The following is a 13487-nucleotide window of genomic DNA, read 5'->3' on the forward strand; positions in this document are numbered from 1 at the left end:
GGGTGGACCTCTCTCGCCTCTCGCCCCAATGACAGCTGGGATAGGCTCCAGCCCCCCAGAGGACAAGTGGTTGCAGAAAATGAATGACGAACGAGTAACAAAGTCAGAAAGATAGATTTTTATTTTCAGCTGCATGACGATCGGTAAAAAAAAAAAAAATCAGTCACATATTATATATACACATTGAATACGCATTTATTGCACATCAGACAGTACAAGTTGGCACTAGAGTATTTTCTTTTACTGGAAACATGTGCTTTGATTTGAATTGTAATGTCGTTACAAAAGGCAGCTTCGGCAGATTATTGTCAGAGTAATCATGTGTAGATGTGCACCGTCACACAAACCCGACGTGTTTCATGAAGCCTCTGTTCAGGTTTGTCTGGTCGATTAACTCTGGGTTCATGAGAGGCAGCATGAACGCAGCCTCTCGGTTTTCATTAACAGAACCCTCGTGATCCTCTTTCAAGTGGAATAGTAATCGTAGCTGCAGCGTGCGACTGGCTATCTACGGCCGACTCTGAGCAGGAAAGTTCGGATCTCCATCGGCTTCAAGGCCACCTCCCATACGGAGGGGTCTTGGGACGTCTTCGGGAGCGGCTTTGATTCTGGAAAAGGCGAGCACAGCATGTTAAAAAGGGTCGTACATTAGCAGATTAGTTCTTCAAAATGTCTAAAACTGGCTTCGGATCAGATTAACGTACTTCTTACCTTGTTAAGTCACTAAAACACTTCACACGCACAATGAAGCTACCAACATTACATGACACTGGCTGCAGGAAAACGGTCTTTCCAGTTCAGTTGGCTGTAACAGAGCAGTGATTAGCAGCGCTAAGGCTTCGGCAGGCTTCTATTGTCACGTTTCATATTCTGGTATTTAAGCTGAACACGACCGTACAGCCTCCAGCCAAGTGGCTCATCGGTGTCTGGCAGGAAGCCGGAGCTGCTGAGCTGCCAAATGAGACCAAGTCCCCAACATCTGGCTGCCTGCTTGGTCACGGAGGTCATTGGGAACGGATTTCTAAATGACTGCATTTTTAGCACCATCCCTCGATCATTGGGAGGTTAAAGGTCAGGGACTTGATGCTTCATCACCCGGGTGAATCCCAGAGCTTTCTAGTCGTCCTCCCTGACGTTTGTTAAAGGGCCATACAGAGAATTAAATGTATACCATTTATACAGAAATGTTAAATATAATGGAAGAAATATCTATATAGCACATTCATGGTCCCCAGAGAATGAACCTTTTATCATTTTACACACGCTTTCGTGGTGCCACCTTTAAAACTAAACTGCAACTGTGATCACAAGCTGATCTAGATCTAATAATCCACTCCACTATATAACACTATTGGAATAAACATTAATGTATTAGCTGGTGAGTGTAATATCACAACGGTTTAGTTACTCGTTTTGGACCACACTTGTGTTATGTGGTGTTAAAAACACTACCAGCTAACTGTCATTGAGAACTGGCTGGTCTTTTTTACCGTTATTTACTCTACTGTAGAGCTGGGTAATGTTCAAAATTTTACAACAAAGCCCCAATTTGTAGATTTTAAATCTAAATACTAGCAGGTATATGTCCACAGAGGCCCCTCCCTAACTACATTGTGTTGCAAGACACCACAGGACACCCTCAGAAGGCCCATGTCCATTCTCTGATGAGTCACAACTGTTTTGGAGGCACAAGGGAGACCTACACAATATTAGGAAGGTGGTCATAATGTTACGCCTGATCAGTGTATGTTTGAATCTTGGATGGTCTGCACATCGCTCATTCCTCCAGCTTTTTTCAGTCTATTCTGTTGAAGTTGATGGCAGGTGTGGGTGTTGCTTACCTTTCTGAGGTGTCCAGTCAAAGCGTTTCATCTCATCTTTCCACTGATTGGCTGACAGGTTCAGCTCGGAGACGCCCAAAACATCCAGAGTGGAAAACAGCTTCTGCTCAGACAGAAAAAATAAATAAATAAAAAAAATCAGGGCGACACAGAGAAGCTATACGTTGATATGTCGAGGTGTTTTTAAGTATCTGACCTGTAGGTTGACCGTGACGGGTTGCGAGTTCACTTTGCTCTCCCAGCTCTGGAACTGATGCTCCAGCCTCAGCAGCACCGAGTCTTTGTCCCACTGACTGAGTGTCAGGAGGTGGACAGCAGGGGGCAGCGCAGCCTGGAGCCCCGAGAACTACGGACACACAAACATCACCACTAACTTACTGTTGTAAAGACAGGCCATTCACATCATTCAGCAGGAAAAAATACATTGGAAAATTTTGAGATATTTGAGATTAATAAATCAAGTTATTAATCTCAATTCTTTACTGACTAGCTTGCAGTTCACATAACCTCCAAGAAGACACCCAACACTACCTGAACTGCAAGTGCAGCGTCCATTTACCATACTCCTCACTCACCTCCAGCTGAGTCTTTGGGCTCAGATCTCCATCTGTAAATGTCAGCAGAGGCTGCAGCACGACCTCCTGGGCCAGCGGGCGGTACGCGTCAGCAGCGTTGGACGGCGGGTCGAGGGACAGCAGGAGGCGGCCGCGGACCACCAACCCCTCTGGGAAGATGTCGGAGGTCTCGTTGAGGGGCTCGCCGACACCACGGACGTCGTCGTACAGCAGCCGGCGATGGAGCTGAAAGAAATGAAATCAAAACTCAGTTCATGTGTGTGTGAGAGAAATAAAGTCACAGTAACAAGAGTCTTGTTTAATCCGTTGTTAGTGGGGGCCTTTGGGTCCTGTAGGTTGAGGGGAGGGGCCTCTGTGGATCATCCCACAGATACTTGATCAGTTTGGGAACTAGTGAATTTGGAGGCCAGGTGAATGAATACCAGGTCCAAATGTTCCCCAGAAGAACGCTGAATTGTCACAAGATGTTATTTACTTCTCCTGGTTTTAATGTTGTGGCTGTACGTGTGATTTGAAACCGTTTACAAGCTGATGAGAGACGGACGACAGGTGAAACGTCTCACCATGATTTCCAGGGAACCATTCTGGATGCTGCCTCCTCCTTGAGAGCGATCCGTCACCACAGTGAGTTGGTTCACATCATCCTGAAGAGACAAACAAACACACTCAGTAAAATCATAAGAAACTAATCAAGTTCACTGCCACACCTGTGCTTTCCTACACCGACAAGATATGTTAAGATACGTCTTTGGATCTTTAGAAAACCTAAACAATTTCCACTTATATAATCCATGTAATTTACAGTAAAAAGCCTTCAGCAGGTCGTTCCTAATTTCTCTAAAAGCTAATTTTACCAATAAACACACCTTGATGAAAGCGCGCGAGTTGATGGGGAAGTAGTTTCCTGCAATGGGCTCCGACTGTGCCAGGTGCCACGTGGGCCGGAAGTCTTTCCTGTTATCGGATAAAAAAAAAAATGTATATGTAAAGAACAGTGAGTTTATGAAAATGCAAAACTGTCTATCAGCATTTTAATATTCTTAAAATGTGCCAACATCCACTATACATATTTTTTTTTCTCCAGTTGTTCATCTTACTTCCTCTGCAGCAGTTCTCTGCCGTTAGAATCAGTGTAGAAATACCCAGAGGTTTTGATGTTGGTGTCCAGACGGGTGATCACCTCCTTCCCCAGACTGTCTCTGATGGACGAATAGAGTCAAAGTGACATGAAGTGATGCCTTACTTTTGAATTTATGTTCCTCTTTAAGTCATGAGTAAAAGAATGATTAAAAACTCCTTAAACTTCCACAAACTATATATAATTACACTCACTGTATGGGCACAGGTCCGACTGTCCACTCCAGCTCCAGAGCTCTGCTGTCGGCATAGAGGCGAACCACCTGAGACACCCAGGGAGAAAACCACTGCCTCACCTCCTGCACCACTGAGTTCTGGGGAGGAAGGGATGATTATATAAAGTTATATTATAATAAAAGTGTTTTTAAATCATTAACTCAGTGCGATGTCTACACAGCATCTAAAATGTCTCATGTTTGAAGCTCTTATGCACAGTAAGTGCATAGACTGTATAAAGATGGACGTTGGACTAGCTCCTCAAAAGTGAAGCCAAAGCAAGTAGACACGAAGGTGTTGGTGTAACCGTGCTCATCGTGAACATAAATCCACCTGAATGGTTTCCGTCTTGGCGGTCTTGCTGATGATAAAAGGTGTTGAAGAGTTGGGCCTGAAGATGTAGGCTCCAGAAGGCTGGATACTCTGTGCGTTGTTACCATCACTGGCGTTGTACCTGGAATATGCAATAAAAGCAAAATTTACAACTGTATTGGTTTAACACCATTGCGTGTAATTCAGTGTTGTGAGGCTGGAAACACTAACCAGTAGAAGTTCTGTTTTAGGCTGATGCTCTGTTTGGTTTCAAGGTTGCTGAGGCTGTTTAGGAGGCCGGTGTCGGGGTCAAAGGTCACTCGTAGATACTGGAGGACGTGGACACACAAATAGTCAATTTATAGGATAGCACATTAAATAAAATGATAATTGTTGTGTTCAGACCTTGTTCTGGATCACTGTGGGCCCGCCGTACTGTGCAGAGGCCGGAGGAGGCCCATTCTTAAGCAGGGACACAAAGTAGGTGCTGTAGCCCAAAGGAGGAGCCTGGACCTGGAACACCAGCTCGTTGACGGCGGAGCCCCGGTTCTTCCTCACCTCCTGCGTGGCTCTGGACACTGAAAGCACCTTCAACACAGACCGTTACCTGGTTACGTCTTTTTTAACCAAAACAATGGAAACACGGTACAACTGGAAGACTATGGCCAAACAGATAAGTCAATGGGATCTGGATTATTTTATAAGAATCTAATAAATATCAAATAAATAATTAAGCATTGTTGTTGGATTATTTCACGCACTGACCTGAGAGTCCACGGGTGTGCCTTTAGCGTCTGTGACGGTGTACGCTTTCCCACCGACTGGCAGCCTGACGGGCCACGTGACGGGCCGAGCGAGTGGGTTGTACACGCTGACCGAGAACTGAAAGAGAGGCGCGTTAAAGAAGGACAAGAACGCTGAGCATCATTCATGCGAGAACCATGGTGCCTGCAGGATCCCATACCTAGTGCTAATGTCAGACGTGTTAAAAATAATAAAGATAATATGTCCTGTGGTGTCTGGCAACAGGATGTTGTTATTGGGGGGGGGCTTTGAGGAGAGGGGCCTCTGTGGATCATCCCACAGATACTTGATCAGTTTGGGATCTAATGAATTTGGAGGCCAGGTCAACACCTTGTGCTGTTCTGCTTGTATTTTTTTTTTTAGTTGTACTTAAAGAGTTTTTGTGTGTGTGCCTGTGCCAGGCTGCATCCTGCTGGGGATGGCTGCTGCCATCAAGGAGTGTCATTGCTATGGGGTGGGGGTGCCTGGTCTGGTCTAGGTGGGTGCTACATGTCTAAGTAACATCCACATGAATGAATGCCAGGTCCAAAAGTTTCCCAGCAGAACACTGAATTGTCACAAGATGGTCAATGTTATTCACTACTCCTGTCAGTGGTCATAATGCTATGCCTGATCGGTACAGTGTGTACATGCCCTAATGTTGAGGCCACCTCTTTAACTTGTTTCATATAAAATGGCCTCAAACAAAAATTCTTTAGCCTTCTTTACTCCAGGGTGTAACAGTGACTTTATCCATCTTCATATTGATTCAATGGTTCAAACTTAAGTTCATGTTAAACTGTATTTAGTGTGAGCTTTCGTGTCACCTTTACGCTGGACTCTGTGAGGGGACACACGCTGATGTTGAGGTTGTCGCAGTACATTCGCTTAGCGGACGAGCCACTGAGAGCAGCCAGACTGTTGCTGACCAGAACCTGACGGAGAAAAGACAATCAGCAAAACATCAGGAGCGTCTTTGTCCAACACGATCATATCTAAACTATGATAACACAGACACATTAAAAATAACAATTGTTTCAACCTGCTTCTAATTACTTAAAAACACTTTCTATTAAATATAAGAATTATAACAATTGTTACATTGTTTCAGGAAATACCATAAAACATGTTACTATGTAGAAAACACAAACACAAAGAATTGGCATATAAATACGCGAGATTACGTGATAATACCTGACAGTGTGTCCAGCCGTTGGCTAGCCTCTTGGCGTAGTCATTTGCTACGTGTTGCTTCTCCGTTCCCGACACGGCATCGTGGTGCTGAGCCACTGCCATGGCTTTCTCTGCCGATGAAAACACAAGTAATGTAGCCATGAGTACAACATCAAGAATTGGGGTACTTAAATTAAAATATAGTATAATCTTTAAAGGATTATATTATATTATCTTATAAATGTGACGACTAAGAAGAGAGAGAATAGCTTCCCACCATTACCCAGACACAGATAGTGATGTTAGCTATGGTTAGCTGCTGAGCGGGCCATACAAGCCAGCAGCGTTAGGTTAACTTATGTTTCACAATGTTTGAATTATCCTCTGCTGCTCTGTGGGCCAACAAGCCAGCAGCATTTACTTAGTTTATTTAGATTGTAGCTTAAGCGTCATATCTCATGACTGTAGGTTTGTTAGGGTCTCTCAGCTCGACAGGGCCTCTAAATGTGTTTTGCCTGGGATTTTGGCACAAGGCACTGTAACATCTAATCCTGTGTATTAATGGATGTTTTACACAAAGACGCGATAAAAAAATAAAGCAAATCATACTCATGGTCTCGCTGTCACCCTTCCCAAACGGTCCATCCCTGGAAACTGGACCACCAAGCACCTCCAGCTGGTTACACGTCTTTCAAAAGAAAACACAGACATAAAGGAACTTTTTTACCACAGAAGAGTGAAGTACGATCACCTGATTACTTGTCCTCTGGAGGGTCGCCCACATAAAACTCAAATGTCATATTTAATATATTTAATGTCATTTCTATTATAGTGCAGCTGTTAATCATGGTTGAAAAAAAATCTGCTGGTTTAATTTAATTAAAGAAATGCTGCACAAATCTAACTAAGACTATTCAACTGTTATACAACAATTAATATTTAATTAAAAGTTTGTGATCGTGAGGGCCCTACTTCTCAGTGTAGCTCTGATTTAGTGACAGAAAGCCATTACTACCTCCTACAAAAGTCTATTGCTCACCTGACGTCGCTGAACAGACGTTACCAGTGCTGCAGCATGTTAATGTAACATATGAAAACTTCAATTAAATCACTTTTAGCATGTTAGCATTTACAGTTAGCGTGTTATAATGCAAAACTTTAGCTACATGTTACAGGCGGTCATGTCTTATCAAGTTTCCCGCTTGCATCAGAGTCAACTCCAACATCCTAATTGTAACTACAAAATAAAATGGCAACTTAAAATTTAGCCTGGAAGTCACCCTGACTTCCATCGCCCACAACAGGTGTGAAATCAAAAGTTGGTCGGAGGTAGCTCCATTGATAGCTGATTATGCCAATTTCCATCTTTTTAGAAATGGTGTAAATGCTACTAAAGTCTTTAAATGTATAAAGGTTTGTATTTCTACTTCAGAACACCTGCAGGTTGCTGTTGCTGATCCTCTCGTAACGTTTCAGTGCCGGCCGGCTGGTAAAGTAGCCGGTCCAGAAATCATGAGCGCTGTCTGCATAGGGGAAGAAATCATCCGTCTTTAAAGCCCTGATCAGAAGGAAAAAAAAAAAAAAAAGGATGTGGTTAACGTCAAAGCACATGCGACAACCTTTCACACACAAATTTCCCAGCTCGTTTTCCAGTTCACACTACCAGGTGAGGTTTGCTCGGTGCAGCTCCTGGAGGTAACAGGATGGGGTGGAATAGAGAACGTTGACTTTGCTGCCATTCGCCTGAAGGGCGTTGACATAGTGGATCAGCTTGTCCAGGTTTTTGTACCACAGGTTGGCGTTCTCATACTGGAAGTCTGAGCCCATGGTCATGATGATGTGATTGGTCTTGTACACCCGAGACTGAGAAGAAGAGGAGGCGGAATTAACGGCTACAAAGAGATTGGCGTGTTGGGAGTCTTGGATTTTTCCTCCACATTCAGAGGAGAGCTGGTTTATTTGGCTTCTAAATGGTGGTGAGGTATATTATAAAAGTCAATGGATATCTTCAACAGATGAGGGTTCATGAGATGAATGTGCTCCCAAGTGCAGTAAAATGAGCCTGAATGACTGAGAGTCAATGAGGCCGTCGTTTTGCACCATTGACTTCACAAATATTGCTTTTCGCTGCTTTGGAAATTGTGTTTTGAGATGAAGAAAACTCTGCTGTTCGTTTAGTCCTCATTTAACTGCCTTCCTGCGCCCCCCTGAAATAGCTCCATGCCCCATCCCCCCACTTTGGGAACCACTGCCTATAAGCTACGCTGTGTCTGCAGACAGATGAGTGAGTAACTATGCGTCTGTGTCAAACCTGACTGGTGGCGGTGGCGAGGAAGCGCTCCACCACATCGTCGACATTGTAGTCTTCGAGATCGGGGTCGTCTCTGATTGGCGGGTCGTCGCAGCTCTGGTCCCAGCAGAAGCCCTCAGGAGGGTTGTACCCGTTGGGAAGGATCCCTGGTGGGAAAAGCAGCATATATTTAAAAAAAAATAAAATAAATAACAATAACTAATTTCAGTTGCTTAAGTATTTTCCCATGCGACAGAAAACAAAAGTAATGTTGTTACCAGTGAAGAGGTCAGCCATCGGTGGCGTGAGGCTGTCAGAGGCTCTCCACAGAAGCTCCTGCTCCTTCGCCATCATCCTGCTCCTTCGGTCCTGGTAGTCCAGGCGACCGAAGAAGAAGCCGTCGTATCCCATCTGGAACAAAGCACACAGGGAGTGGTTAGAGCGATGCCCATGGTCCAGGACAGTAAACATCATGAGTTTGCTTCATACATAGTGTTATAATAATGCAGCAATTTATGAAGGTTCTCAGTCATCCAAGTAAAAAACAAGCTGAAACAAAGGCAACTGGACAGGAGTCGTTTCTAATCTAAGAAGCTTCTTCAGTTCTGAAAAGGCTACTTTGATAATAAGTGAAACTCATTCAAGTGATAAAAAGTCTTCTAGTTGCCCTACACGTCCAGTTGCCCTCATTTCAGCTTGTTTTTTGGGGGGATATTTTGGTGAAAATCACTTCTTTGCTTTGTTGCAGTGAGCCGTATGTCTGTAGAGTGCTGCTGCTAGCAGCTCGGTAGCTTAGCTTAGCACAAACATTATAAATGAGGAAACAGCTAGTCTTTAAATTTAGTTTCATGTTATAAGATTTTAAAAATGATCATTAATTTTTGTATAGGCTGTATCAAACATTAAAAAGTAAATGCACATAAATAAAAGACCAACCAGTCAAGTTTACGTCTTGCATGTAGTGAAGACTTGACAACAGTGAAGTTGACTTTTTGAATATAAAATGCCATCCCTTCGTCTTTGTGTTATATTAGACCCTTTTATTAGAAATGCTGTTATGCTGCTATGACATGTTGTGTCATGGCAAAACCAACAAAAGGTTTGTTGGTTTTGTGAGATCATTGTGACCTCCGAACACCAATTTCTAAATCGTTTGAGTCCAAGTGAATGTCTGTGCCAAAAAAAAGGCCCCAAAATATGAAGCCTCAGGCCACTTAACAAAAAAGTTGTTATAAGAACAAGAAGAAAGCAATCAGGTGCATCACTTAAAGCTCTATTGAAAATGTTCTGACAAAAAATAAAAGCTGTTCTATTTAAAAGGACTCTAGACTAGTTACTGGATGTTTATTATCTTGGTTTTGGCCGCTATTAGATATTAACTTTACTATTTCTTGTGCTTTATGTGCTCTTAAAAATAGTCAACAACTCAAACACAACAATGTATTTAAAAGAAGAACATGAATAGTGGCGATATCTGCTAAAAGGGAAATAACTGGAGGGCTCATCTGCAGCTTCTGACTATAATTACCCCCATTTAACTCTGCAAAATAACTTTCAGAATTGCAAAGAGATGTGTATTCCCCCTCAGTATTTTTAGCCTGAATGGAGGACTTCCTGAAAGATAAACTACCTGTGCAAACATGGAGGCGTGCTCGCGAGCGTGGCCAAACGGGTCGATATGCCAGGCGACGCGGGGGCGGCCACAGGCTCCGAACGTCTCATTGAGGAACCTCAAGCCTATGGTCATCTGGTCGATGACGGCGCCGTAGTGGGTGGTGGCCTCGTCGCTCATACACCAGCCACCATTCACAAACTCCAAACGACCTGGAGGAACAAGCGTCGAGTCAGAAAAAGGTTAAAACCACCCCTAAGTAAATATACGCCGTTAGGGGGTCTTGGTTCATTTACCTTCGTTAACCAGCTGCTTGACCGTCTGCTGCATGTCTGCGCTCTGCCGCTTCCACCAGCGGTAGAAGAAGGCCGTCTCCACGTAGATGAACCTCCTGTCCGGATTCTTCAACAGCTGATCCACCACCGAGTCCAGGATGTATTGAACCCCAGCGTGCTGGATGTTGTTACGATCTACACACACACACGCACACACACACACACACACACACAAGCGCACAAATACGGATCAACCGAGGACGAAAGATGCTATTTTTAAAATGTACGAATCATAACTTCAACTGGCTGTAAGGATTTAGTGGAAAACTAGACTTGTGTCACATTTTTCCAAATATATTTGCACTTATTCAGAACTTCTGCAAATGATGCCATGGCTAAAAAAATAAATTCTGCACATTAACACAATGTTTACATAATCACACGTAGAGAAAGATCAGATGACTGTCACCTGCCAAATACAACAACAAAGCCACACGGCTCGCTATAAAAGACATGTGACGCTAAAATCTGCAAGTTAGCAACTTGTCCGTTGCACTAAAGCTATAAAAGTTTTACAGTATTTGCTAGTGAGGACCCCCTGAGAGGAAATGGTGTAGACACGTAAAGGCCAAGGAGATAATTTTAAGTTAATTTAATCAGATAAACTGTTAACGTGCAAGTCATTAAGCATTATCTCCTAAAACAGAGTGGAATAAACTGGAACAGCTGCAAAAATCACCTAAAATTACGAATCATTATGCCTGTGTGACCTTTCACATTCTGACATTTAAGTTACAGGCAAAACTGTTCTCTTAAAAGCTTAGAAAAGGAGGGGCTAAGCGGAACCGACACCAGATAAGTAAAAGAGGAAATGATAAAGTCCTCGCTATCCGATTCAGTGAAAAGGACTGCTGCTGCTTTCACACGTCTAATATAGAAAGAGAAATTAAAGAGGAGGCTGACAAATGGGAGAGTAAACATACTAGTTAAAAAGTCTGTGTAAAGCTATACCTACGCTGTGTCTTAAGTTCCACAACAAAAAGTCGTCACGAGTCTGAACAAACTGAAAGATAAGCTCATTTGGGGAACCAAATGAAAAGTTGCAAAGAGATTGTTTTTGTTTTTCCACTCGCTTCTTGAGGATTGACCACAAGTTCTCAGTGGTTTTAAGGTCTGGGGAGTTTCCTGAACATGGACCCAAGATTTCAGTGTTTTGTTCCCCGAGCCACTTAGTCATCACTTCAGCTTTATGCTGGAAAAAGGCATTATTCGTCACCAAACTGTTACTGGACGATTGGGAGAAGTTGCTTTCTGAGGATGTTTTGGTACCATTCTTTATTCACGGTGAGTGAGCCCACTCCCTTGGCTGACAAGCAACCCCACACATTAATGGTCTCGGGATGGTTTACTGTTGGCGTGACACAGGACTGATGGTAGCGCTCGACTTTTCTTCTCCAGATGCCCCAAACAATCGGAAAGGGGATTCAGAGAAGATGACTCGACCCCAGTCCTCAGCACTTAGTTCATCAAGAACTTAAAGGAGAGATGTTCAATTGTTGTGAAGAAGACTTCAGTCTTTTGACGCCATTTTGAAGCTAAGTCAAGCCGATAAATGCTTGACTTAGATGCAATCTTACTTGCAGCAACATCCTCGCCTGCGAAGCCCTTTTCGTGCAAAGCAAAAAACGACGGCACGCGTTTCCTTCCAGTCTATCATTCTAACTCAATCAGTGAGAGAGTGATCTCCAGCCTCGTCCCCGTCAGCACTGACAGCTGGTGCTTTTGTGGCAGGGCTGAAACGCAGTGGAAATGTTAAGTTCGTATTCACGGCACAGACTTGCTTGCTTACTCCTCTTTGGCCCCGATTTGGCTTCAACGAGCTCTCTCCACTGCATTCAGTCCTTGGCAGCGTGCCGGGCCTCTCCCCATGACAGCTCCATGATCTGATCCAGCTCTTGCGTCACAGTTCTGCACCTGGATCTCCCAGGTTCTCTCTATCCTGGTGGTGTCCACCTTAAGGGCGATCTCTGGGGCACATGTCCTAGCCATCTCAGACGCCCCGTGTGTAATCTCCTTGCGGATGGTCTGGCTCCTTGTTTTCTTGTACACCTCACTGTTGGGAGATTTTGTTTGGCCAAAGGATCTGGCAAACATTCATCAACAGCTGCCTGAGGAGAATCATGGGCATCCGCTGGCCAGACGCCATAACAAATAACAACACCAGCATCACTCGACAAGCCCTCAGATGGAACCCCCGAGGCAAAAGAAAGCGAGGCAGACCAAAGAACACCTGGCGCCGGGACCTTGAGGCCGACATCGAGCAGCGTGGTACGACATGGAAACAACTGGAGAAGGCGGCCCAGGATAGAGGACTCTGGCGGACTGTGATCAACGGCCTGCGCTCCACGAAGGAACGCTAGGCAAAGAAGGAGAAAGGATCTGGCACGAGCTGTGGGACAGTCTCCTCGTGTCCGCTTTAACCACTCTATATAGCAGGACATGACTCGACATTGCTGTTATCTACGAGCATCTTTGCCTTTAAAGATGCTCGTAGATAACAGCAATGTCGAGTCATGTCATGGTGGCAAAGATGGCCTTTGAAATTAATTGCAGTTCATTCGATCGCTCTTTATAACATTCCTGGAGTATGCAAATTGCCATCATGAAAAAAAAAGAGGCAGCAGACTTTGTGCAAATGAGTATTTGTGTCATTCTCTAAACGTTTGGCCACAGCTGTGTGTAGATAATTACTAAAGGTGCAGACCTTGGTACAGTAAATTTAGACTTTGTGTGTGTATGTGTAACTGACCTCCATAGTAGTACTGGTCCACAGTCTTGAGCCAGCCAACGTCGTCATGTGTGTGAGGGACCAGGTGGACATTGAGCATGTTGGGTTTGGTGGCATGGCACGACTACACACACAGAAACACATTCTATCAACACTCACTACACTATTGTCAAACAAGACACAAATTCAGCAGAAATAAGATTAAAAAGGTATTTTTTTTTTTTTAGTTTATACTTTCAGTTCAATAACTTCCTCATGCAAACTGACAGCTCACAAAGTAGCTCTGTTAGCTTTAGCTTCCTGTTTGGAAGATAAAAACAAACCTCTCCCGAAACGGCTAAAAAAGAAACTATATAAGTACTAACCTCATATCCGCAGGTGACGGTGTCTTTCGTTTCCTTGCCGAGGGGAAAACTTAAAACGCCGCCGAGGATAAACAGGAGGGAGGCAGCAGCAGCAGCCAACTGTAGCGACCCGGCCGCCAT

At 44.0% G+C, this 13487-nt stretch overlaps 1 protein-coding gene across 1 annotated transcript; it reads right to left on the reverse strand.

Moving 5' to 3' along the window:
• Positions 1-103: 103 nt before the first annotated feature.
• On the reverse strand, positions 104-13487 carry man2b1 (mannosidase, alpha, class 2B, member 1; the record flags this gene model as incomplete). The annotated part of the gene is made up of 23 exons (XM_084557086.1): positions 104-608; positions 1842-1944; positions 2038-2187; positions 2417-2641; positions 2980-3060; positions 3283-3370; positions 3514-3615; positions 3749-3867; positions 4103-4223; positions 4313-4410; positions 4487-4669; positions 4847-4963; positions 5692-5799; positions 6059-6168; positions 6647-6725; positions 7475-7595; positions 7701-7900; positions 8349-8494; positions 8606-8738; positions 9958-10151; positions 10236-10409; positions 13024-13126; positions 13368-13487. 23 exons carry the CDS (start codon positions 13485-13487, stop codon positions 505-507), a joined length of 2979 nt encoding a protein of 992 aa, XP_084413212.1. The 3' UTR covers positions 104-504.

This window comes from Chelon labrosus (genome assembly GCF_963514085.1).
Source record: "Chelon labrosus genome assembly, chromosome: 2".
Lineage (NCBI taxonomy): Eukaryota > Metazoa > Chordata > Actinopteri > Mugiliformes > Mugilidae > Chelon > Chelon labrosus.